At 44.2% G+C, this 27,226-nt stretch overlaps 1 protein-coding gene across 1 annotated transcript in view; it reads right to left on the bottom strand.

Moving 5' to 3' along the window:
• Window positions 1-21,968, bottom strand: part of SLCO5A1 (solute carrier organic anion transporter family member 5A1) — an 85,070-nt gene extending 63,102 nt beyond the window's left edge. The window contains exon 1 of the mRNA XM_076329580.1: window positions 20,990-21,968. Coding sequence (XP_076185695.1) covers window positions 20,990-21,968 — 979 coding nt within the window. The remainder of the gene's footprint in view (window positions 1-20,989) is intronic.
• Window positions 21,969-27,226: the final 5,258 nt, after the last annotated feature.

Genomic DNA, 27,226 nt, shown 5'->3' with positions numbered 1-27,226 from the left:
AGGATTTGGCACTTCTCTCCTATTACTTGCTGAAGTTCCTAATAAGAGGACACTGAAGCTGTTGGCTGTCTTTAAGAGATACTGCAGCAGCCTCTTGACTCACAGTCACTCTTTCCGTTAAGTCATGTCAAATGGGAATATCTCATCGCTACCTTTTAATTGCTTGGCTTTCTTTTTTTTAATGGTTTGGCAGTTGAAGGCGCACACACACATTTAATTTTCATTGGGTCCTAGTTTTATATCATGTTCAGGCAGTGTAACAGCATAAGCAGGCAGGAATGTATCATTCAAGTCCTCTTGTTTCTTTTTGCTGGGAGAATGTTTTTCTTGGAGGAAAAGCAGGGGAAGAGCCTGGTGAAATTTTTCAGGCACAGGGCCAGATTTTAGAGTATGCCATCACATACCATGGGAAGAACCAGGAACAAGCACCAGTTCCTTAGCAAAGTCTATGTACATTAAATACCTAATGTCTTTGGATGTGGGCTTTACTGGTTATTGTGCACAAACCGGGTAATGGCACACATAAATATCTGATTTTCAGAGACAGGTTTGACACACATTTTGCATACTTCATCATTATCCAAAACCAGACCCTTTGTGCCTAGGAAAGAAACTGAGGAAGAAATGGAGATAGACCAGATATCTACTGAAAGGGAAGGTTAGGTGCTGACAGTTGAAGAATTTCTATATATATTCACTTTTCCTTTGTCCCACCAGCAAGACAACAGAACAAAGAAGTAAAGGGGGAAATTATTTCAATCGTGTTCTCTCAGAATTAATTTCCTTTCAAAAATTGGTTTCTGCCTAGGAGACACAGGTTAATTATTGAAAATGTTGGTGATCGTTTTTCCCTTGACTACCTCTCGCTAATAGATTGCAGAGAAGGGCAAGCCAAATAGCATTTCTTCTTGTTTTCTTTGTAAATTGCACTTACATTTTCATCTTTCAACCGAAACAACAGCAATTACAGTTCATTACTCATATCTGACTGAAAATCTGCCTGTAAGCAAAAGCACATTATTCCAGTAATTTGCAGATGACCCTGTTAGGTTTATTAACTTTTATTGAGTTGCTAAAGAAGTTATTTTTCTACATTCAAAAAGGCTGAAAGCTGCAATAGCCTCAATAAAAAAATACTAAATAATAATTGGCAAAGTGAAATGCAGAGCAGTATAGCCATATTTGAAACCATACTGAAAATATTATTACAGGTCAAAGAGTCTGAAAAACATTTCCATCCATGTGTAACAGTTATAAATAGCAGAGGCTATTTATTTTGGCTATAGGACAACAACACCATTTTATGAAAACCTCCAAAGTTTCAAAATTGGCTCTTTATTCTCATAGGAACAAACATTATTTGGGCATTTGCATGAAATTGGAATTATGATGAAATGTTTGTTTCTGGAAAAAAACTTCAGCTTTGGGTTCTGGGTAGGGGTCTCTCCTTCTCTGTGTCTCCATAGAGGGATCATAAGATAGACATGACAGTTCATTCAACTCCATGTTCTGCTTGGAGGCAGCAGAGTTTTTTGCTGCAGCACCAAAATGAATTTCTTCACCATTCAAGCACAGGCTCCTTATCAACAACAGACGGATAATGAAAACGACAGGCTTCCCCTGTCTTCTCCACCACTGCCCACAACAAAAAAGCTTTTGGTTTTGATGCAACAGCAAAATGTTCTTAATGGCTGTAATCACAACTTCTAATAGAATTAGGGCAGGAGAAGTAAAACCACCTAGAAGGTAATGGTGCTTAGCCAGATCTTAGATAGCCAGGCCCAGATAGCCAGGTCTTAGATCTTAGATTGATATTATCTAAATAACAGGTCTTGCAGGGAACCCAGGCCATGACAAGCCTGACCATGGACCACATGGCCTTAGTATCAGCAAAGCAGAAGAAACTTCTGTATAACCCTGTGGCAACACCAAATACCAGGACCACTGTGAGCTTCTAGGCCCTGACTTGGATTCACTGAACTAAAAGACTCCTGGGATTTAAAAACTTGAATTAAAGAAGAAATAACTGAGTTAGGGAAAGGGTTATCTTCACCCTTGTGTAGACATCCCAGCCTATGGAGAAATGCCAGCAAGAAATGCCCCAGCACCTCCTTCCTTCCCCATAGTTAAGGAGCTAATGGGTGCCCCATGGAGGAAACAAATTGTTCCCAGAGGACCCTGGCACTCTTGACACAGTCCCATGAAACAGGACGCAGAAGCACAGAGCTGCTGCTGTTGATCCCTGAAAAGGCCCTGCTAAACCCGACAGATCAAAGGATGTGAATTGTCAGAGATATACAAGAAAATTTGAGAAAAAGAAATGGAGATCTGAGAGAGTCATGGAGAAAAGAGGGGAATAGTTTTGTAAGAAACCAAAAGGAAGGAAATTAATTCATATTTTTGCTTTGGACAGAAAACCACCACAGACACCATTTGTTAGTAACAAACTGATTCTATAAATACATATAATTGCTTAGATAGTTTTAGTTAGGGTCCTGAAAGAAATGAATGTACATCTCACAGGGAAAAGTAGATATTGACATGCAAAGTCAATAATCAAACAAAAAATATGAAAATATTTTCATTTGACATTACTAAGTAATGTGTTTTACATGGTTTGGTTTGGTTTGGTTTTGTCTATGTGTCAAGTAAAAATAACTTGATTTTTTTAAATGCTAACCTGTATTCCCTACATAAAGGTCAAAGTAATGCAATGTAAGTTAAATATTTCAACCGTATCAAAAATAAATCATTTTTTCTACATGAAAAAAATATTAAATCAATATATCCCAAAAATCAAGATTTAACTGAATTATAATTTTCCAGAGCAAAACCATCAGAACATCTTCATCAGTGCTACTAAATGCTGTAGTTTAAACACCAAGTGTAGCATTGAATAAGTAATTAATCTTACAAAAGGTTCTCCTTAATGGTAATATTATAATTACATTTGTCTTCCTTTTTAAGATATAAATTGTCACTGTGGTTTAGGGCTCCATTTGCAGATCATTCCCAATCACAGTAAGATATGTTAATATGTCAATAAAATATAGAAGTATTACTAACTTGCAGTGTTAGCATTTCCAAGAGAAAATTATTTATATTACAGGGATCCTTCCAAGATATTTCAAAACACTATACATGGTTGATTTACAAAAACTTAAAAATTTAAAATCAGCTATAGTTACTTTCACTAATTAGGTAATTTAATTATTCAGCTGACATGTTTGGGGGAAAATTGGCCATTATCCTTTTATTTAGTCTGCAATTTTTTTAAATAAAGACTGTTCATTCTGTTTCTTTCTCTCTTCTGTGAGTAGAATTAGACATGACAGCTTTTTTTCTCAAGTACTTAGACTAGCAGATTATTAAGCATATTGTTATTCTCCAATAGTAAAAGATGCTTTCACATTTAGCAGACAGACATGAAAAACGTGGTGGCTAGAGGCTACGAACAAATGACTTTCAGCCAACTTTAGGCACACTTTCATAGCAGTAACTTTTTTAACAGGATCGTTAACTATATTATATTCCTAGGGATGTGGCAGACTCTCTGTAACTGTGAGTGGTTCATTTTAAGCTCAATGGTTTTATATAAATAGAGCTTTGCATAGGGATAACGCTGTAATGAAATCTGATTCAACACAGATGTCAGAGTAAATGAACATAACAGTCCTTTCTGCCCCAATAAAGCATGAAATTTTCCCACAAATTCTCTTTTCATCTCTAACGCAGTAGATCTTGCAGAAACAGTCGTCATCCTTTGCAAAGAAGGATGCCAAGAGACAAGAAACCTACTTCACCTTTCCTTCCTGGCCATGCTGCCTCGGGACATCTCCGAAGTCCTTACCCAGGTAAGGGAAGGACCAGAGCTGGCCCCGTGCCCTTTACATATTTCACCGGTGTATCAGTTGAGCATTCAGCAGAGGTAGCCCCAGAATGAGTGGCCTCGGTACCGGGTGCTGCAGCCGGGGAACCTCCAGGCTGTTCTGAGCCATCCCGGGGGCATCCCTCTCTGCCAGGCTGACTCTGAGAGCACCAAAGAGCAAGAACACCCCAGAAAAACGGGAGCTGGTACTGATGCCTGAACACACAGAAACTGCTCAGCCAGGCTTAAGAAATAAGGTATTAAGTACCAATAAAAATAAAATATATTTCATTACTTAGATTTTGCTTACTCAAGCAATCCAGTGACCTTTTTTTCTAGTATCTTTGTCCATTTGCATCCCTTCTCATAAGGAACATGTTTTTGGTTATTTACATTAGGACGATTCAATTGGAAGATTACACTTACGTACACAATCTGCAAACTATCACAGCTTTCAATCAGTTTACCACAAGCAAGTTATTTGTTGAAACTTTAAGCTTACGTTTGCAAAGAAAATTAAATCTGAGCCCTAAATCCCACTGAAATTCATTGAAAGTCGGACCCCTTGACTTCCTTAGGCTCCTTGGAAAATCTTAACCTCAGTTATTAAATTATTCTGACAGACAGAGAGAGAGAGAAATTGACAGGGAGGTCCTCAAAGAATGATACTGGAGTTCCTTGGAATAACCACGATTGCAAGTGTTACCAGTGGTAGCAGAGTGGTCTCTGCTGCTGTCAGAGCTTTTCCAAGTCTAATGAAAATCGATCTGGCATCTTTCGACTCTATGGGAGTTTTTCACAGCATGTGACAGAAGAGAGATGTCTTCACACACTGCTGGACCCTTAACCACTTTTTCAGATTCATACTGATAAATTTGCCAACAAAACAAGTGGAAGCACACAGCTCATAGGCAGAGAAAAAGAGTAAAAATGTTAATCGCCAAAAAAGGTAAACTTCTAGTACTCCTTCAAAGAGCAAATATAAAGCATGCAATACATTTCTATATTGCATGTTATACTTAACTGCAATTGTAATCCATTGTACTGATAATTTTAACAAACTATATTGTAATGAGATTAATTCATGACAGTACAGATTGAGTTTCAATACAGCAATCACAAATATTTATTAAACAAATATACTTGAAGATGCAGTGTAAGCCTTAGTTTTGTCTCTTGTAAAACAACTGAAGTTATAATGTGAAAGTTAAAATAATCAAATGTGAGAATACTAGCAATAAAACTCTTAAATTTTCAATCACTGTTTAAATCATACTTGCTTCTAATAAACTCTATAAATAAAAAAAACAATCTACAATAAAACATTTGCCTTAAGACAAAAATCTCTCTGGTTATCACATTCCCTTGAACTAAAAATGTTATGTAAATTATTTATAAGTTAATATAACATGCTTAGATCCATATTTTTATATCATTACACAGATAATTACATTTGACACATTCCTATCCCTAATCTAAATTGCACATCTATAATAAATTTTAAAAAACATCCAAAGATTACAAGTCTATTTCTGCCATCAGTGCTGACAGTACACTCAGACCACAAATAGAACAGACAGTACACTCAGACAAAATAGAACAAGTTAAAAAAGGGTCTTTGCAGAGCTTCTGAGGAATGCAGACCTTCATCTACTGTAACCTCTTACACAGGTGAAGTTCTTCAGCTGTTTTATAAAGCATAGCATGGTAATGCTCATACACAGAATACAGGAATCAAACATCGCACAGTAAATTCAACTTTGAGGTATCTCTTGCCATAATTTCCTCCTCTCCTCAATCAAGCAGCTCACCCGTTGCAGCACTGAGGTCACCGTATGTTATATTGGAGTGCCACATACTTGTCTACAGGCGAATTCTAACCCTCAAAACTGCATAAACCCGTGTCAAACACGTCACAGCAGCTCCATTTGTGCTCCCAGACAGCACGGCTACTACTACTTTGCTCACCTCTTTGTAAGTGCTTTGCGGAGATTTTCTGAGCTGGAGACGTACTTACAGAACCAAGACTCTTGCTGGATCAAGCACAGCTAAAATGCCATCTGCTAGCTCATATAATAAACCACCGCATGTTTCTTTCAAAACAGACAAATGACAGTAACACAGCATTATGCTTTTCAAACACTAAAACTGTTGGGAAAAACTTCGCAACTAAAAGATCAAAACACTGCAGTGACAACTCCAGCAGAGATTTGGCAGCAGAATCAGATACTTGTTCTTAGCAAATATAGCTGAATAACCAAACTAAAATGTTACTTCTCAGTTTCACACGTGTGAAACAATGTGTAGAAAACTCTAACAGCATGCATCTCCTTTTCCAGAGGAACAACAACCACCCCAGGGTCTTACCTTTGGGATATTTATCACATGGCTGATGGACACTGCCTTCCCTAGCCCTTCTTATGAATCCGTCCCTTCATTTCAGCTGTACCTTTATAAGTGTCCAGAAAGAAATATTTTGTTTAACAGACTATTTTATTATTTTTTTAGTTTTTAGTTTTCATATAATCACAGAAAATATGTAATGTTTCAATCATAGAAGAACTGGCTCAGGAGATGAACTGAACAATAAACTATTTGCATAGGCCTAAAAAAGAAAACAAAAAGTAAAAAGCTTAGATTCCACTATGTTCTCCTTTACATTGATGTGATACAGAAAAAAAAATCCACGGAAGTCAATGAAATGTCTTCAGATTGTCACAGGAAGAAACAAAATTAGAAAATGGCTTTCTTTCCTTATTGCCCAGTTTCAGGAATATCCTAAAGACGCTCAGGTGGAAAACAGGAATGCTGATTTGGGGAACAATTATTTACTAACTAGTTCTTCAGTAAGCTCACCTGAGTCATACATTTTATGTGCCGTCTTTACTCATTTATTTCACTCAAAACAAATGAAAAATAGGCTTTCATTTCTGTAGAGATTTTGTTCTAGGAAACAAACATTTCCAACAATTCTAAAATATTGTAGTTATTACTATTGATTGGTTTGTTTAATTTCTTCTCCAAAGTCCTCTGCTACTATGGGGCCAACACACAGCCTTCCCAGAGGTTCTCCTGCCAGTCACCCATACCATGGTTCTCCCATGCCTCAGGCTGAGGCTGTCATCAAATAATTTATACAACTTCAGATATCTGTGTTAGGAAAGATGTAAAGGAAGGCCAAACAATCAAGTTTGAATCTTAAAGAATGGAAGCTATTACCCCTCCTGCAATTCAATTAAAAAAAAAAAAACAAACCAAAAGCACATGCATAAACGTTCACAGCTAGCCCTGTGACACTGGAGATATTAATCTGCGGAGATGCATCAACTTTGTTTATGAGTGGAAAGAGAAAAGCCAGGCTTGAAAAAGAGACGCTCCCCACTGCTGCACAGATGGGGTTCGACAGAGGTTCCCTTTGGCAGGTATGTGGTGCTGTCCTGCCTTGTGCCTTCACACAACTTTACAAGCTAACACTTCTGCAGGACCACCTACTTCCACTTACTGCCATTTCTGAAAAATATAATACATTACTGCATTGTCTCTATCTTGCTATTTCATTAATTTTAAAATGAAAATTCTTTGACCTTCCATTGTAAGAATAATATATTCAGAATCAAAAGAAATACCTTATTAGGCTGTAACATCCATTTCCCTATGTGCTGCTACTCAGTGAAAGGACAGCACTTAATCTCAAAGGTTATTCTACACTATTTTATTATTTTTTTTAGATCAGATTCATCATCGCAGTATCCAAAAGCAGATTACAGTATGGACACTTCAGCATGAATTTAATTTCTCCTGGTTCTCAGAAACGAAAATGAAATGTTTGAGGTAAGGTAGAACAAGGTGGGTTTGGCAGCATCCTGGGGAGATGTCTGCTTGTCTGTGCAAGATGCTGGGGACAGACTTTTTAGTAGGGCCTGTTGCGACAGGACAAGGGGGAATGGCTTTAAACTAAAGGGGGGTAGATTTAGACTAGATATAAGGAAGAAATGTTTTACGCTGAGGGTGGTGAAGCACTGGCACAGGTTGCCCAGAGAGGTGGTGGACGCCCCATCCCTGGAAACATTCCAGGTCAGGTTGGACGGGGCTCTGAGCAACCTGATCTAGTTGAAGATGTCCCTGCCCACGGCAGGGGGGTTGGACTAGGTGACCTTTAGAGGTCCCTTCCAACCCAAACTATTCTCTATGATTCTATGAGAAAACTCCTATTGCAGAGGAAAGAAAGGGAGTATGTCTGTTATGGGGGGTGATCAAGTCCTTATCATCTTTTTTTCATTTATCATTTTATTATTTATTTTTAATATCAAATATCACACAAAACCAAATAGCTGCTATTCTACACAAGCACCACATTGAATAATGTATTACTATTAATTACAATATTACCTTGCAAATTTGTATTTATAAATGTTAAGAAGCATATCAATGGATAATGTACTGTTACCTACAGAGTGGGAGCTTCAAACATTTGCAGTAATAGAGGGGAAAAACCTGCAGAGAAAATATTCCATTGAAAGATGTGCAATGAGGAAGGCATCATTCCAAATATGATATTAAAGAAAAATCCTCCTTTCCAAAATACTAAAAATATATGAGCTACTCAGCTAAACACCCCTCATTTCAAGAAAGTCTATGACTAAAGGAGTGAAAGTTTCAGGCAGTTGTTAAAAGTTCAGATGTTTGCTACAGCTGCTTCTCTTCAGGCCGCCAGAGAAACCACTGCAGGCAGCCTGCGGTTCAGCCGCCGCGTGTGGTTTCACCCAACATGCCGGGGAGCGTGTCTGCAGCTGCTGCCCCAAGTGCTCCTGAGAGCCACCCACTCCCCGGGTGCCCCGCCTGTCCCCCTCCCACCCGCTCCCCAGGTGCCCCAGCTGTCCCCCTCCTCCCCACGAGGTCCGGCAGCCACGGGCAAGCTACGGGAGGAAGCCGATGTGGGATGAACCTGGCCCTGCCAGTGGTGGTGAGGGAGTTTTCTGTCAGAGCAGCCAGGAGGTCTGATCCCACGCCGTAGTCACAAAATCCTTGAATCCAGCGCCAGGGAAGAGGCAGCAGCACACACCCACAGCGAAGGGAAAGGAGCAGTGCGGTGGAAGACCTCCCTCCAGGTGGCACGCCACGCTGACATGAAAACACATCTATCTGCCGGCTGACAAAAGCTAAGGGACAGCCATCAGGGAAAACGGCCTCCAGATCCTATTCAGGTTAACACTAACCCTTTTTTTGGCATTATACTAACAGCGTATCGATGCTATTAAGGGTATCCAGAAGCCCATAATTGAGAATTCAACTCCTTATGTTAATTTACCAGACCTGTAAGCTATTACCACGGTACTAACAATGTTCAGCTGGAGGGTCCCAGATGACTAAGGAAATGAAGTGCTATATACTTAAAAAGCCATCAAAATAGGAAAATCCACATGCTTTTGTTCAGCTTTTTTCTTGTGACATAAATAATCATTAAACATTGTGACTCTCATCCAGTACTTTTGATTTATTCCTTGGAGAAAGTATAGACTAATTACCTTGATATGTAACTCTTGGACCATACAGTAATGTGCAGTAAGAATACTTCAATCACACAATACCTGCAAAATTTGAATATATGTAGTAACAGGCAGTCAGCGCAATACAACAATATATTAAATGCAATGTGATATGGAAGCTTGCTCCCAAAATGGAACATTAAAGCTGTTTGTACAGATAACCATCGGTAGAAGAGGTGACATAGGGTTACTTAAACACAGGCAATCTCTAAACAAAACTGAAAAGTCTGCGGATGGCCCGTTACAGTTACCCAAAATTGTCTGTGATTACAAGTATGCCTCAAACTGGATTATATTAGTGTTCCTGCACAAAGAGTAAATCATCACAGAGATCATCCTTTTATTAATGCGCACTGCTGAAACCCATCAGGGAAACATTAACAAAATGTCAAAACAGGTAAGCCTGAAGCCACAGAGCTGGTATTCTCAGTGGGAGCAAATGGAAAAATTCATACTCTCCAGCCTACTGGTCTCTAAATATGTCTTGAACAGTGTACTGGATGAAAACAGGAGCAAGAGGAGTTACACAGAGAATGGTCTTCAAACCAAATGGGACATTACTTGTATTTTCCACCCAAGAGTGAATGGAAGTTGAAATAAATAATAAGAACTGAGAATTAAAGAGCAAAAATGCATCTCAAGATGTCAAGCTATGCAAATAAGTATACACTGATGGCTAGACATTTTTCCATCAAAAGTACTTTTGCCATCAAATTCAGATTAATAAAAATGATACCTGTTCCCAAACTGGTTTCACAATGGAAAAGAAACCCTGTTTTATTTTTCCCTAATTGGTTTGGTGTCTTGAGAAATGTTTAATAAGAGACATGCATTTTCATTATTTCAGATTACTTGAATAAATTTGGTACAAAAATCCCAACAGGACTTGTTATCTGTTTAAAAATGAAAGCACTGTACAGATCTCATCCTGCTCCCATTCAGTATCAGGTGTACCTCTTTATCTTCAGGGGTAATATGAACGTGCCACAGTTAGTGGTGATTTATTAACTTTTCTGGAAAGCTTTTCTGAATCTAATGTTCATTAGATGACAGACTTGAGAACCACAAGACCAAGGCAGCAGTAACCTACCATGACTCTGGCCTCCATAAGCACAAAAGCATTAGTATTAATTAAACGCCTCCAGACCTTCCTTTCTGCTCTGACTGCGCTTGCTGTAGAGCTAATTGCTTTTCTCCCCCAGAACATGCTTATTGTGCCTGCCCTGCTGCATAGCAGCCAACTTCATGTTTTCTAAATGGGGTGAACAGCCTGCAGATAGTAACTCTGATTGCTTCAGATCTTTTCAGGGTGCCTCGTAAGACAGTTGAAACGGTTTATGCCAACTAAGTGATCTTACAGTTTTTCTTCATCTGAATTTTTCATATTAGGAAATGAGCTGAATTATAAAACTCAAAATCTCTGTGGCCTTTTTAAAGCAAGTGCATCAATTAGAAAGATGAATAGAAAGGTCTTGATTGCAGCTGACGTTACAATTGTGAAACATTAACATTTCCAGCTGGAGAGAAGGACTTAGTTAATATAAAGGTTAAGAAGTACTAAAGAAACTAGGAGATACAACTGACAAATATGTTTATCAAAAAACCAGCTCTGAACTGATGACACTGACTTGTGCTCTATTATTACTTGCTTCACAATCCCACGTAAGAGGATTACTGTCTATTTCGGCACTGTGTATAACAACAGTATACAGCACATCACCAAGGGGTTGTACAAAGAGGCTGCCTCGTATCATCACACCCACACGTATATTCTTCAAGGGAAATCTCCCACATCAGAAAACCACCAGCTGTCAGTTCCCCGAGCTCCACACCATTTTGTTACTCAAGAAAATGAGGGGGGAAAAGCAAAAAAGTCAAAGTCTTTTGTTTTCAATTTAACAGGAGTGCAATACAGCCTAAATTAAGGGCAGAATTGTTGTATTATTTTTCAGTCCTCTGCATACAAAAATAACCACGCTGCTCCTCACACTCTGTATCCTGATTCAGTAAAACAGCGGCAGACAGCAGTCCTAAGAGCATCCAGGGACTCTCTGACACAGTCACAAGGGTTACGCTACCGTCTCTTCTAATGCTATGCTACTAATTCTTCTAATATCTCCAGACAGACCACGCAAACTGGGATTAATCCAGCACTAGAAGAGTTGCTTAGCCCAGCAGCTGTACTTCGGAGAAATCCTAATGCTCAGACCACAAATTAACTGATCTGAGCATCTTATTAAACTAGACAAGGGAAATTCACTATATTCCTCATACACTACACCATTTTTTTCCTGTCAGGCATAATTCAAACAAAACGCAGCTGGCTCATAGCGTAGGATGCCTATCTGCTAATAAAAACCTCATGGCTATCAAACTCTTCTACCACGACCATTCAGCAGTCCTCTCACTGTCCGGACCTATTACATCTTCTCCTCCTACAGGAAAGTGGTTGACCTTGACCCAAGAGTTAGTAAAAGATTTCAGTACGCCAACTTGGGCAAACAATGAGATGTCATTTCTCACATACCCTGAAACTGTGATATATGATAGATCTCTTCTTCAGTCTTTGTAATACTCAAGATAGGTATAAATACACAGTACAACTCTGAGAGTTAAAACATGGGGTTTTCTTGAAAGCATTGCCCTGCATCAGACCCATGGTAAGTTCTTTGTTTTGTAGGATTTAAATTTGGAGTGTGGGGATGCAGGGGAGGATGAAGAGGGGAACAAGGATGAAGGGAAGTTAATTATAGATCTGTCTGATCATAAGCAGCTCACTTTTACCTTATTTTGACTTATCTACAAAAATGCATTTCTTAAAATGACTTCTGGAGAGGTCGGGTATTTAGATTTTAATCTAATCAGGGGCTAAAAAAAAGGAGAAGTGGGAACCAAGGTGTCATTGGGAGCACTTGACTTCAGGAGCCCACTGGGACCTGTGAGTGCCTACATGACACCTGAAGTAAAGCACTGTGAACAAATCTGTGACAAACACAGGGGTAAACTACAACTTGAGCATGAAACAGCAAATACCATGCCCTGGCTAGCAAAGCACCTATCAGAAGATACACTCAGCTAATATATGGATTATCTGAAATATTCTGACTCTAGAGGATAGCTTAATTAATCCAGAAAGGAAAGGATGCAACCACACGAGAATCCATCCAGTATCAATTAGAAGCAGCTGTTTGAAAATGGACAGATAAATATGGAAAGTAGTTGCTAATTTACAAAAGCTTACTAATTTCAAACAACTGAAGAGCTGGTAGCTGGTTTCAGAGCAGCACTGGAATTTAAGAAAATCAATGCTGAGACACTCTTGAGGCTTTCTTTCTAATCTTGTAAGCACCAAAGATAAAAGGCACAGAGGGTAACCATCAGATTGAGGTCCTACTGTGCACTGTGCAAGGCAAAGAAAGTGTTAATATCAATATATGCAAGGCAAAAAATGGGATCAACTGAAAAATATCCCAACAAGCTAATGAAAAGAAAGCAAGCTGCTGAAAAGAACCTGTACTGAAAATGGAAAAGAAAACCAAAGAGGAACAGCACAGGAGCATATGATTAGTGAACATGCCGTACTGTTTTGCAAGTACCTCACATGGTACAGTTCATGTTTATTTTCTTTGAATATTTTTTGTATCTGCTTGTTCAAATTACAAGTAAAAATATATGTGGTTTTTTCGGACTGCATCTCCTCCAAACTCACCATGAGACCAGTTAAAATGCAATTAATACCAGAGTACGATGTTTTTCACTGGTGTAACGTGTCTTTGCTGCCAAGTAAGCTGTTTACCTATATGAGAATTAGTGCTTTCAGATTAGACTATCAGGTGTAACGGCAGCAGAAAACAGCACTCAAGTTTCTGGGTTCACACTTCCCGATTTCTCCGGTAAGAATAAATTCACCGTGGCAGAAGGATGGAGGAAAGGGAAGAGGAAAGACCCAGGTTCGTTAGCTCTCCCGTTAACGCCGTGCAGCGTGTCTGAATTTCTGGCCTTGTGACAGCACAACAGATGCCCAAACTCCCAACAGTTCAGCAGCAAAGCAGGACACAGCCCATGCTTCTCCATGCTGCCAGATGCTGACATATTCTTTCTCATCATGGGAAACGTCCTGTTTTTTTCTGGGCACTTGGAAGGACTTGGGGTACGGATCTGGCTGACTCAAGTGAAATTAGCTTGCATGCACACTGCAGAGTTGTCTGCTGTCGTAACTTTGCTAGCTCAGCCCATGTGCCCACATAGTCCAACTGAGCCATGGTAAAAGCACCACGGTGCTTGAATAAAAGCATGGACACCAGGACTCAGAAGGCCAACAGAGCTGTTTGCTCCTTGTGCAGAGCCCTCACTTCTAGAGATTTGCCGGGGAAAACATTTCCCTCTTCCGACTGTGCCGCTTCAGCGCCTTCAGATTACAGCCCTAACGACTCCCAGCATCCCCCGTAGCTGCTGAGGGGGGTTGCAGAGGCACCCTTGGACTTGGGGCTGAAATTCTGACAGCTCTGGCGAGGATTCACAGGAAGGCAGGTGATTGGCTTGCCCTGCCCTCAGAGTCCATGTGGCACCGTCCGATCCATCAGCAGCATGAGACAGAGCTAACGCTTACTTTGACCCCTCCAGTCAACAGAGTCAACAGCTGCCAGAGGGGACCAGTTGAAGTATGTGCCATTTTTGCATGGTAATTTCTCAACTGTTTTCAAAAGAAATGGGAAAGGCATGTAAAAAAAGGAAAACTGAATTCATGCTTCCCAAGTAACAATGGTTTTAAAAGTGCTATCAGGGTGAAAAAGACTTAAAGTAGGATTAAAAAGAGAGCGTGAGACTAAAGAGTCTAATACGATTGAGTTACTTTTCTGCTCTTTTAAAATCCATGGATGAAATCCATTCACCTAATTTAAAAAACAGAATTTTTAGATGCTGGCCTTCAGGATGAAACAGGTCGAGCCTCATACATATAATTGCCCATGCTCCCTGCACAGCCAAGACAGAAACCTATGTATCTTTGAATGATGGTAGAGAGAAATCCGGTCTCCTCCCTTTTGACCGCATAAGCACTTTCACTGCGATTAAGTCCTTCCAGGTGAGGCAGCCACTGAATGAAAGTTAGGGGAAAATGCATGAAACACAAAGCATCTCTAATCCACTTGCAACAGGCATAGTTACGGTGACCCTTTACAAAATAGTCAGGGTATCCAGCAGACAGCTCAAGTTTCCAGCCCCGGGAGTAATCAGACACTAGATCCCAAGCCTTCAGTTCCTGGGAGAAGGTACAAACAAGCTGTTACTTAAAGGCCACTTTCACGTCTAAGTTTCCAAGCTTCTCCGGGGAACGCGGCAGGTTCAGGCACTTGTCTGCCCAAACCAGCCCCGCAGCAGAGCTTGCCAGAAAAGAAAGGAGCTGCTCTCCAAGAAAACACCATTCCCAAGCTCAAGCAGGTGAAAAGGGCACTGTCGGCCTCAGAAACAAATGCTAAGCAAGGTAAACAACTGGGCCTGGGACTTCAGTGAGTTTCAGACCCCTGGATCCAACCCAGTTTTTCTCCTTTAATATAAAAGGAAAGAGACAATCAGGGAAGTATATGCATAAGTCTCTTCTTGCTCCTAAGAAGGGCAAAGCACATTTTGCCAGATACTTCAAGCGATGCTTTGTCAGTGCAGCTGCTTGTGAACAATGATGTAGCTTATGGCAAGGACACAACAGGAGGGATGCAGAAAGCATCCCTAAGGCACACGACACTGGCAGGGCAAGTGAAGGTATATCACTCATGACATTAAATCCCACAGGCAGAAAACTTCAGAGGAAAGGCTGCCCCCACCTTTCATTGAACTCATTGTATGCACACACTGCTTACACGGACACAGAACCCCACCTTCTCTAAATGCCTAAGAAAATGATATCTAGGATTATACTATGGAAAGAAAAAAAGTATCAGTCCACCTATGCAGCAGGAGACTAAAGTGGAGAAGAAAAGTAAAATTTATCTATTTCCTCAGCTATAGGAAAGGGCAATAAAACTGCACAGTGCTACTTTAAACAATTATTAGGAACCGTGCCTGCTGCCTGATCAGCGTTTTAACAAAAAAGATGTTACAGAAATGCCAGAGAAACACAATACTGAACCTTCTGAGTGCTAAATCATCTGTGTGGGAAACCAGTATAATGCATATGCACAAACAGACCCGCAGTCACTTCACCTGCATCCCAAGATGCTCTCTACGCCCAGCCGAGAGCACAGTGCGCTCAGCCTGCAGCTAGCTCTGCCCAGCTGAGTGTGCAAAGAAAGCAAGCACGTGTTTGTACAAAAAAGACTGCTGATGGGCCCAATCTTAGTGTTAGCCTATGGATAAACCAAGATGTGGCTTTCACTGAGATAAACTAAAATCCTGTATTTGAGGAATAAGCTCAGCACGCTGCTCTTTTACAAGGGAAATACAGCAAGCAATAAAAAATGCTGGTGAGCACGCCCTTTTGCTTCAATTTTTGATTCATAAAATCCTGCCTGCTCACGGGCATGCTGTAAAAAGAAATGTACAATGTCTGTAGGGTTTACCAACCATAGAGATCAATGCTGAGAAAACCCTGTAGGAAACTAGCCTTTTCGGATATCGAGTAGCAGGAAGCATATTCAATGTAAACCACAAGTGGTCATAGGCTGAATGGTGAGAATAAAATGAAATGCTGGTCAGCTGTTTCACTGCTTGCAGACGGTCCCTCCTGTTCAACTAGACAGTTGATCTTGCCTTGGAAAACGTCAGTGATCTTGCAGCATCCGTACAGAGGACCTGATGCCCTCAGCAGGCTCCAGCTCCTGTCCTCCAGTGGCATCCGTAACCCCAGAAGTGGCCAGACAAAAATGAATCAATCAAAGCGGCACGAAAATCCAGTGCTTCCTGTGCCAACATCCAGGAATCGGCATGTTATGGAGGCCCAGCTCATTCGGCAGCTGGACTCTGCCCCAGGACCCAGCGGGCAGAGGCAGTGGGTTTCTGATGGAAGTACATGAAGCTACTCTTCCTGCCCTCTCCTTCCAGGTGAGACATCAATATAAGGGCAGATTCAACTAGAAATACAATAAATACAATCAACATATATACATGTTGATATGCTTTGGGGAAGTCTGTGAAAGACATGAAGGGTACACAGAGCATCCAGCTGTAGAACACTGGTAAGAAGGTGATTTCCAAGTAGAATATAGTCACAGTGAAATGGTTTACCTAATGCTAGAAACAGCAACCCACAAATGATCCTCACGAAAACAAAGCTAGAGTCCAAAATATTTTTGAAACTAGTCTAAATATTTATTCTTTTTCCAGGTTAGGAAAGGATTTTACTTCCCTGGCTCTCAAGCCATTATCTGCACCAACCCCATTTACGCAGGTTTATCCAATTTTTCAGCTCTTATCTCACAAAAGCTTTATCTTTGCATTTTGTAACTACAGTTTGTTCCCAAAACTATGGAGAGTCCGCATGAAATTAAACTGACTCAGACCCTTTCCTCATATCATATCCTAACCAGCCTAGAGCATTCTGGAAACTTAAATAAAACATCCTTAGCACAATGACTAACTCATCCACTAGTCATTTTTGGGGGGTACTGGTGAAAGCCATTCCTGAATGCTCAAGTATTTTCATTAATGTAATATTTCTGTAAAACCTAACATTGACTTTCTATGTGTAACTTTTCAAAGTAAATTCCTTTTTTATTACAATACCCACTTGCAAAAGAAGCAAAATATTTAAAAATTATTCAGGCACTGTAATGCCACTAATAAAACTTCCCTTTCCAAGTGCCATAGTTAATTTTAAGGAACTGCTTTTAAAATTCATGATACAATCACAAGGTAAACTCATATTCAAGACAAACTATTGGATCCCTACAAAAAAACCCAGTGTTTAGAAAAAACACGCTGTGTTTAAGAGCTAGAATTTGACAAGTAGCAGAAACACCATCAAGAGTACAAAACAAGACTTGTGAAGTCCAATTCAACTCCAAATTAAATTGCAATTAATTCAATTAATTAATTAATTAAAAGGAGAACCTGCAAACATCGGGCAGCTGATGACAGACATGCTACGGCACAGCCAAGCACAGAAGGGAGAGACTTTAGGAGCGGACAAAGACAACTTGGTGATTGCCCAGTTTTTACATAAAGCGTGTAACTTCCATTTTGGATTATCTGTGATTAAGGGAGCCGGTTCTTGTATTTCCTAGGCACCTGTTACAATCATGACTTGTTTCCAAGCCTGATGTCATACATTTTCTCAAAGTTAGCGTCAGGGCATCAAAGCACCGCCAGGTTTAAGGGGCAGGAGGACCCGGAGGTGCCACTGCCTTCGCAAGGAAGAAACATCCCGCAGGAGAGTGAGCTCGCACATTGCTACGCAGGCGGCCCAAATACACATCCCTGCTTGGCACCTTTGTCCTACTAAAAACGACATACCACCTTGTAAACTGGCGCCGTGCCACCCTGACAGATGGACTTAAGTGTAGGCAGCCAAGAGACTATGTATAAGCATCAAATATGTTTTTTGAGAGCAGGACTTCCAGCCAGGAATGTTAAAACAGCTGTCCACATTGAACTTGCATGCCTACACTTAAGAGGATATGCTATTGCCACTCGAGCCCTGAGCTGGATTAACTTGGAAAATAAATAAAATAGCTTCCACAGACACATAAGGTGAGTTTTTGCAGAATCAGGATTAGTGATGCTCAGGGGGGCTTTACTGACCTACGATTAGTGGGCACAGTCGCGGGGTTGAAGAGCTCTTCGGCAGCTCAGTGGAACTTTATCATGTGCATGCTTGTAAACAAATGTTTCTCATCTGAACACATCTTTATATATGTTACTTTTCTTTGGAAAAAAACCATAGAATGCAATACCACCATGATTACAGACAAACACATTAGTGACCTTCCACTTTGTGTTAGAGGATACTTTTTTTTTAAATTAACTGTCCTCACTCAGACACATGTATCTGTGTGACTGGGATCTGTTTCACCGGGCTTTCTTCTCTTTTCAGAACTTCGACTCCCATGGCCCACTCCAAGACTTTTTGTTAGCTCATGCCGACATGCATACATACATTTTACATTTTGACATCATTTGCATAGCTTGCCCCAGTAATAAAATCATACTGCCTTGAGAAACAGGCATTGCGTAACGCAAGATGCGTCGTGGCTGGCCTGCAGAGCCATGCCCTGGCCACCTCTATCCCATCCCTGCGCCCAACTGGGCTGCCTGCCGCCCACAAATCCCTCTCCTCGAGGTCATGAAACATTCCAAACCACTGAGAAGCTCCAAAAAAACATGTTTGCTCACATCAACATGCCAAACAATGCTCTTTTTCTTTTTTTCCACAGAACTCGGATTTTACTCCTGCCCCTCAAAAAGTCTAAAGTTTTACTTACTCCTGCCCCCGCCTAAGTCTAAAGCGAGGTAAATATTCAAACCTGAACAAGTTAAAAGTTTCCTCAGAATTTCACACTATTTAAAAAAGATAATACCAAGATTTCCAATGGCAAGCAACATTGCTTCTAGCCCTGAGTAGCTTAAAGACTGAAAGAAGGTGATGGTACATTTTACTCAGTGTTTAAACATGCTTTGTGTTCATTTTAATTCTTCTCCCTGTGGACACAATCAGATCGCGGGCATAAATTTTTCACGTACACGCTAGCTGGGTACCTCATCTTTACTCTTCTGAATCACTGCATGTGAACTTCAACTCTATGAGGGTACTCCCAGTATAGATCAAAGCTGCCTTCAGTGCCTGGCGACAGGGTCACATACAGTCTTCCAACAGCTGCTGGTGTCTTTTACCTTTGTTAACTTTAAGGCTGATCTTTGCCGCAATTAAAAGTTACCTGAGTCACTTTATTACGATTTCCTGTGCTGGAAGAGCTTCAGTGGTAGGCATCGTTTCTCCTGCACAGTGAGGATTTACGACCACTGACCTTGCCTCCCCCTTTGGTGAAGACTTCTTCCTCCTCTCGCACCATTCATCTCTTTTACCCTTCATTCCTCACCTACAGACTTTCCGTTTCCTTTTTTTCCATGTTTTCGAGGACTGTATGAAATCATCTATTTGCAAAAGTTTCAGCCCCCTCTCTGCTGCTCCAAACTACAGTTACTAACCTCAGCAACAAGATGCTTTTCTTGTTCATATTGCTAATAAAGTTGATTCCAGTTTAATCTAAATTTCTATACCACTTAACCTTTCTCAGAGGGGAGGAAGAGAGGGAAAACACTTTGTCAAATATTTCATCAGGCAGATTAGCAATGCTGTGAAAACAATAGAAAAATCACAGATACTCTCTCTCTCTCCTTCTGAAAACCAGCAGTGTCTCAGGCTTCTTCAAGACATCACACATAGACTGTACATGGCTTTAAAATGGTTCAGGGAACAGTCAAATTGCTGAAGAACAGGTCAAAAGGAATAAAATACCGATCCGGATCACTACTTTTGCTTAATAAAGTAATTACACACACACCGTGAGTGTATTCCTTTCATGCATGTCTATTTTACACAGAATTATTATCTCCACAGTTATCGTAAAGACGAAGTAAATTGAACTGCAAATGGTAATGCTGAGCATCCGCAATCCCTCGGCAGCGCTCTCAGCCCCGTAAGTGCCTCTCCTTATTTGAAAAGAATTTGAAGGAGTACGTGAGGTTCATTTCTTACAGAATCATGTAAGATACTAATGCAAATTCAGAGGTCAGTCAGTCTTCTTACGCATTACACAAACCATCAGAAAAGTATGGTGTAAGTTATCATGTTCAAACTCCAAAAAAATTTAGTACCCAGTTACCTGAGAAACCCCTTTCTCCCATCATAGGAATGACTATCAGCAACACCTGTCTGAACCTGCCGCAAGCCAGGTGCCAGATTGGTCCGACTCTCATTTTGTTGCATCCCTTGAGCTCCCATAACCAAGCTCTTAACCCTGAAGGTTTTACTTGCTGTTTTATCAACGTTTTATCAATGGTTTTTTAACCCATTCTGAGTTGCCAGATGATCTACCAATGCCAGCCAAAATTCACTGCTAGTTAAAGATAAATGAATGCTGGAAAAGTAAAACGAAGCACGCCAAAATCTCTCAAAGTGCTTATAAAATATTAACATCATAGGTAGAGACTCTACGCTAAAGACATGTTGACCAAAATTTAGAAATATATAGCTTCTGTATTAGCAAAAAGAAACCTGAAGGGGCATGGCAAACTTCAACATTGCTTTCTGAAAAAGTCACCGGCTAATGCCAAGTGCTGAAAAGTGTTAGAGAAGCCGACCTTCTCTGCTGTCCCGTTCCCCGTGTGGGAGGGTGTGAGTACAGCTGCTTTTACGCACACTACGTTAGCTTCACCCGTTACTGCTGTTCACCACTCCACAAGAAAGAGGAAAAAAACATTTTAACATGGGAAAGCATTGCAATTTTACTTCAGAAGTTCACTTCAGAAGGAAAGCTTAGCACAGATGTTGTTCAGAAGGAACAGGGCAGAAGTACCTGTAACTGGTTCCTCAGAGAGATCTGGGGTTCAGCCTTCAAAGCACCCTGGGACTTAGATGCCTTACCTAGGTAAAGCGAGGCGTTTTCTTTCTTGACATTGTCATCTAGGTAGGTTGGTCCCAAGGTATAGATGGGTGTCGAGCCCATGCCAATGAGGATTTGGGCACAAATGAATAAAGCTACATAGAGAGAGTGGTCGTTTCCGCCGGAGTCCTTGACACAGGCCGGCGACTCCCACTGCTCTTTGGCGGTGCCATTGCCAGTCACGCACAAGCCCTCGTTACTGACGGAGGAGTTCAATTCCTGGATCTGGTACGGCGGAGAGATGAAATGAGGTAAGGAGAAGAGCGCAGCCCCCAGGGCGATGAAAAAACCCCCTACAGCCAGCCAGAGCGGCCTCCGTCCGCGCCCCCCAAAGTAGCTGATGAAGACCACCACCACCAGGCTCCCGATGTCGAAGCAGCTGACCAGCAGCCCCGACTCCGAGCTCTTGAGGCTGTATCTCCGTTCGATGGTGGTGATGACGCTGCTCAGGTAGCCGGAGACCATGAGGGACTGGATGAAGGTCAGGAAGCACATGCACACCAAGAAGAAGCGCGAGTCCGCCAGCACGGCCCGCAGGCACGCTCTGTCCGGGGGGGCCGCCAGCAGCAGCGGTGGCGGCCGCAGCAGCAGCGGGGGACCCGGGGACACCCCTCGGCCGGACGCCGCCGACTGGCCGCGCTCCGTCCTCCGGGGGAAGCTCCCGCTGCCGCCGGCGGCGGCGGCAGCGGCCGGGGGGCGGGCAGCCCCGGCGGCGGCGGCGGCGCCCCCGCCTCGCCCGTCCTCGGGAGCCGGTCCCGCGGCGGGGCTCGGCGGGGCGCCGCCGCCGCCCCCCCCGGCCGCCAGGGGGGAGTCGAGCGCAGCCCCGCGGCCCCGCGGCGCCGCCCCGCCGAGCGCGGGCAGGCTGCGGCACCGCGGCGCCTCCGCCCGGCCCCCCGCCTTCGCCGCCGCTGGCCGCTCCGCCCCGGGGCGCCGCTGCGCCGGGGTCCCCGCCGAGGCCATGCCGCGTCCGGCCGCGGCCTCAGAGGAGCCCGGCCGGCTCCATCGCCGCCGTGCGTCGAGCGCGCTGAGGGGCCCGGCGGGAACGCAGCATAGCGGGGAGGGGAGGAGGGAGGGGAGGGGGGTGGCCCTAGCCGCGGCCGCCGGCCGCCCCGCCGCACGTGTCAGCCAAAGTCCTTTGTGGCTCCATCCTCCCTCAGTCTCGCTCAAGGGGCCGCCCGCCCGCCGGGGCGCCCCCGCTGCCGGCGGCTCCTGCTCCCCGCCGCCGCATGCCCGCGGCGCCGCGCTCAGCAGCCGCCCGCCGGGACCCCGCGGGCAGCCCGGCCGCCGCGGGGGAGCGCCGCCCGCCGCCGCTGCTGCCGCTCTGCCGCCCGCATCCTCCTCTCTCCGCGCCGCCGACGCCGGTGACAGAGCTCCGGGGGGGTGCTGCCGATCTGCGGGGCGGAGAGCAAGCACGGAGGTCAGCGGCGCCGGCCCCAGCGCCCCCCTCCCCGCCGCCCCGGCCTCTGCCCGCCCGACCCCGGGATCTGCCTTGAGCTCCGGGGAGCGCCCGCCGCCCCCACGGGGGGGAGGGCCGCGGGAGCGCCCCGGGGACCGCGTCCTTGGGGACAGCACGTGGATTTACATAAGAGCAGGGGCGGACATACGCGTCCGTGGGCCTCGGCCAGAGCGCGACCCTTTTATTTGGCGCCGGATGCGGCAGCCAAAGGTCGCCATGCCAAGCCTTTTATTTTCCAGCCTAAAAATAAACACGCTGAAATAAATACTCCGCTACAACTCGGCGGCCCGGGGAGCAGCAGCGGGCGGAGGAGAGGGGAACAAAGCCGATGCCGGGGCGGCGGCGGCGGCGGGCGCTCCGGGAGCCGGCACCCCGGGACCGGCTTCGCCGCCCCAACTCGCCCGGGGGCATCCCGTGCCCGCGGACACGCGGGACCGCCGAGCGATAAGCGATGCCCAGCCCTGCCTACCCCGGCAGCGAAACACGCGTTTCACCTCCTTTGTCCGCTTTTGTCTCCCCGCCGCCGCCTGCTCGGTGCGCAGGGGCGGCCGGGGCGGGTAGCGGCAGCTCGGGCAACCGCTCCCCAGCGGCGGCTCTGCCCCCACGCCCGGAGGGTGGGCAGCGGGCAGGGCGGGGGAACCGGCGGGGCGCACCAGGCTCCCTCCTCCCGGCCGCCGCGGAGAAGAAAGACGGGGCTACTCACCGTGCCTGCGGCGCGGGGGGGGCGGCCGGCGGCCGAACCGGGGAGCCAGCCGGGCCCTGCGCCCCCGCCCCGCCTGTCACCCAACGCCAGCTCCCCCTCGGCCGCCTCCCCGGGCGGCGCGGCGGAGCGCAGGCGCACCCGCCGCTCGCCGCCGCCTGCGGGCCGGGGCGCCGCCGGGTCGGGCTGGGGCGGGCGATGCCGCCTGGCACTCGCGTCCCCTCCGACCTCCTCCCGCCGCCGAGCAGGGAGCGGCTCCCGGGGCCCCGGCGACCTGCACCGACAGGGCAGAGCGGCAGCCCGCGGTAAACCGAGTTACACCCCCTCGCAAGAGCTTACGGAGCCCCGGAGGGAGGGTGAGCCCGGCGGCCGGAGGCGGCGGACAGGCTTTGCGAGGGGCTGGCCGGTGCCTTTGCTCTCCTCTGGAGCTGCCGAGTGCTGCGACTTGGCGCCCGTCGCTGAGAAAGTCATCGGAGCGCCCCGCGAAGTGTAGGCACGGTTGTCAGCCCCGGGCGGAGCTTAGGATGCTCCGTGGTGTTGCACCGTGTTTTGTAAAAGGTAATGAATTATTCGGAAGGCGATACCTCAATTACAGCGCCTGCTGAAAAGTGAAAAGAAAGAACAAAGGGATTTATTATTTTAATTATTCTTTTTTTTGGGGGGGGGAATAGAAAGCCAGGCCACCTGATGATCAATGGCTCATCAATGCCCAGGCTCTTGTCTCCAACGTGAGCCACCTCCAGAAGTGGGAAATACACACAAAACCTGGGAAAAGTAGTTTGGAGTTTACTCCTCACAGAGTTCCCTCTTAATCCCCTTTTCTCAGTTTGTGTAGTGTCTTGAATCGCACTGGTTTGGTTTTTTACTTTTTAAAGCCCCCAAGTCTAGATAGTCCTGAAAATTATTACATTTGCTGTGGTTTGATAGAGGGTGAACTGATGAGGTATTCCTCTTTTTGCCCTACATTTTACCATAAAATAATGCCAAGGAATACACCAAAAAAGTATAATATCCTACACATTTCTGAATAGCTAGTGCTTTTCTGGCAGGATAGAGGATTTACCTTTGATTTGTTTCCCCTCCTTTGAAAAAAAAAAGTGGTTAAGACTGACTCACCACATTTGTTTACTTATTTATAATCTTGATCGGTAAGATAGTTTCATAGGATACCATTTTCAGTTTTTATCAAGCTTGTGCTTGATACCTCTTTGTTCTTGCTTAGCACTCAAACAGCTCAAACTCAACACAGCCAAAACAATACTTTTTTTCCCCTAGGTTTTCCCCATATTCCTCCTGTTTAGATAAGGTACCCCAAGTTCAGTGCTTGTCTAGGCCTGTAGGTTTAGTATGCTCTTTGATTCAGACAGGTTTTCAAGGATCCTTGAAAAACTCATCTCAACGATTCTCCGTCTCAATGATTCTTTCTACATAAGGTCCCTAACACGGTTTCTTCTCTCTCATCTTCCCACAGCTTGTTTTTACTGCAGTTCCTCTCTTTTTGTTCCTCTTCCACTGTCAGCCCCTCATGGCCACAGCTTCCTTCGCGCCAGCTGTGGCACTCAGCTCAGCCCTCGGTAAGCTGATGCAGCTCACTGAGGCAGCATGAAACCAACCCAAGGGAAAGAAAGATTTTTGCTTTTGTTTTTGTGAGTTGGATCACTTCACCAAGAATGGGAGCACAAGAGCTTGTATTAAAAAGGGAAGGAAAAGGGGGAGGTCCATGGGGAAAGAGGAAGAGAGGATAGCCCATTTCAACAAGGACAAGCTTTTAATTCAACTCAGTCATCTCATTGAGCCATCCCTGAGAACATACATGTAATTCAGCTGAGAGGCAGTAACCCATTAAACTTCAATAACTCCATTGCACTTGAACTAGTATATGAACCAATAACTGCAGTTTGTAAGCTTTCTGGATCATGTATCTATACATCAGCTTTGGGATCTTGTTCTATGACCAGGATTCCTAGCCATTTTTGTATAAAACCAACAATAATTTTCATGAGATCACAGAATAACAGTAGGTATTACAAAAGCATTCTCCAGTCCCATGGGAAAATGTAAGGGTGTAGCATTCACAGCCTTCACAGCAGTTCCAAACAGTACAGCCTGCAAAGAGGTACAATTTCAATTCTTTCTGCAGTGGCAAACCTATCAAGAGATAAAATTGTCCTTAGGACTATGTGAAGACGTTTGTTTTAGGAAGTTACTCCAGCAGACTACAGCTGCTAAAATGCCTGACTTCCCTTCTTACTTTTGGCTCTGAATACTTAAATAACAGGTTAGCTGAGCAAAGAGAATATTTGTAGTCTGCAGTGGGTATGAGCATCCAGTGCCAAGTGATGAATGGGAAATCAATATTACTCCCTTAACTTGACAGGTTGATTATAGAAGGTGCAATGATGGTACCAAAGTTCACAATAAAATAGAAATGTATAAGACTTATTATGCAAACTTTCTGCTTTTAAAGTTTCACCTTAGTGAATTTAAAATACACAGAACCCCTCAAGCACAAAGCAATCAATTGGTGTTGCAGAACGAACTGTTTATGGCTACACTGCAAAAGAACATCGTTCCCATTTTGCTAGATTAAGAACATGAGCTGACATCCTGCTTTTGATTTATCTGTGTTAGTGAAAGACATTAAGTCAGGACTAGTGGGGGACAGGCCCTTCATCTTAACAGCTCAAAGTTCCCAGTTGACAACCTCCTTTCCACGTGGGCTGCCCCTGCTGCGGCGGTGAGCGCTCGCTCAGTGCTCTCAGCTGCTGTTCTTTGAGGAACACGACCTCTTGGCAGAGAGACGGTAACCATCAGCGGAGAGGAAGAGAAGTGCCTTAACTCAGGCTGGCTTGGTCTCATGAGCTGTATCAGTTTCAGAAGAGAAGGTAAAAGAGCTACAAAGGCACCATCTTTTTAAGGTCACACTTTAGTCGTGATGGATTTGGGGCTTTACATGTATTTGCTAGTCCAGGGAGCTGCTGACGCCCAGCGAGGTGCCTCAGCCTGGTCTATTCCAGGCCACAAAGAGAGGGAAGAACTTGGCTGAACGGTGGCGTGAGTTGATGGCTCTGCTTTTCTTTCAGTATTTCACATTTCCAGCCAGGTTTTCCACTCGATGCTATGCCACAACCGCAATAAATCAACACACTTGTCTTCCTTCCCCTTTTCCCCAACACTGCTGCCATTTTTGGGCAACATCTGCTCTTCGTTCCCAGCCCAATATTAATAAAGCAATAAGCAAAACAGGATGTGCATTAGGAGGCTAATGGGCTTTAGGTCCTCCTGGAGCGTGAGCGTTGGGAAGCATAAAGCGAAAGGACAAGTAACTTCACTCCTCAGGGACCCTCACCAAGCTAGCTAGTGTCCTAATGAACTCCCGAGGGCAGCTCACTGCTGGGAGAGAGCAGCTCATTATTTTTATTTGGGATGTCAGAGAGCGCACTTATAACAGCAGATCCTAAACTAAAGAGCTCATTTAGTACAAGAAATTAGCTTAACCACACTTAGATACTGTTCAGATAAATCCACCTTAACGTTTATCGGTCTCCAGAGAAGAGCTAGCTACAGTTTCATGAATAAAATAAAGAAACCATGAATGGGAGGAAGGTGCAAAGCAATAGGGGAAAGGAAGAAAAGAGAAAGATAGTTCAGAAATACCAGTTAAGCTTAGGGGTGACAGCCATCATCATTAAAACTGTACGTATGTCGTGGTTTAACCTCAGCTGGCAACTAAGCACCACGCAGCCGCTCGCTCACTCCCCCCCGGTGGGATGGGGGAGAGAATCGGAAGGGTAAGAGTGAGAAAACTCATGGGTTGAGATAAAGGCAGTTTAATAGGGAAAGCAAAAGCCACACATGCAAGCAAAGCAAAACAAGGAATTCATTCACTACTTCCCATGGGCAGGCAGGTGTTCAGCCATCTCCAGGAAAGCAGGGCTCTATCACGCGTAACGCTTACTTGGGAAGACAAACGCCATCACTCCAAATGTGTCGCCCCTTCCTTCTTCTTCCCCCAGCTTTATATACTGAGCATGACGTCACATGGTATGGAATATCCCTTTG

This window comes from Aptenodytes patagonicus, chromosome 2, assembly GCF_965638725.1.
Source record: "Aptenodytes patagonicus chromosome 2, bAptPat1.pri.cur, whole genome shotgun sequence".
Lineage (NCBI taxonomy): Eukaryota > Metazoa > Chordata > Aves > Sphenisciformes > Spheniscidae > Aptenodytes > Aptenodytes patagonicus.
This window is presented reverse-complemented; position numbering and strand designations above follow the sequence as displayed.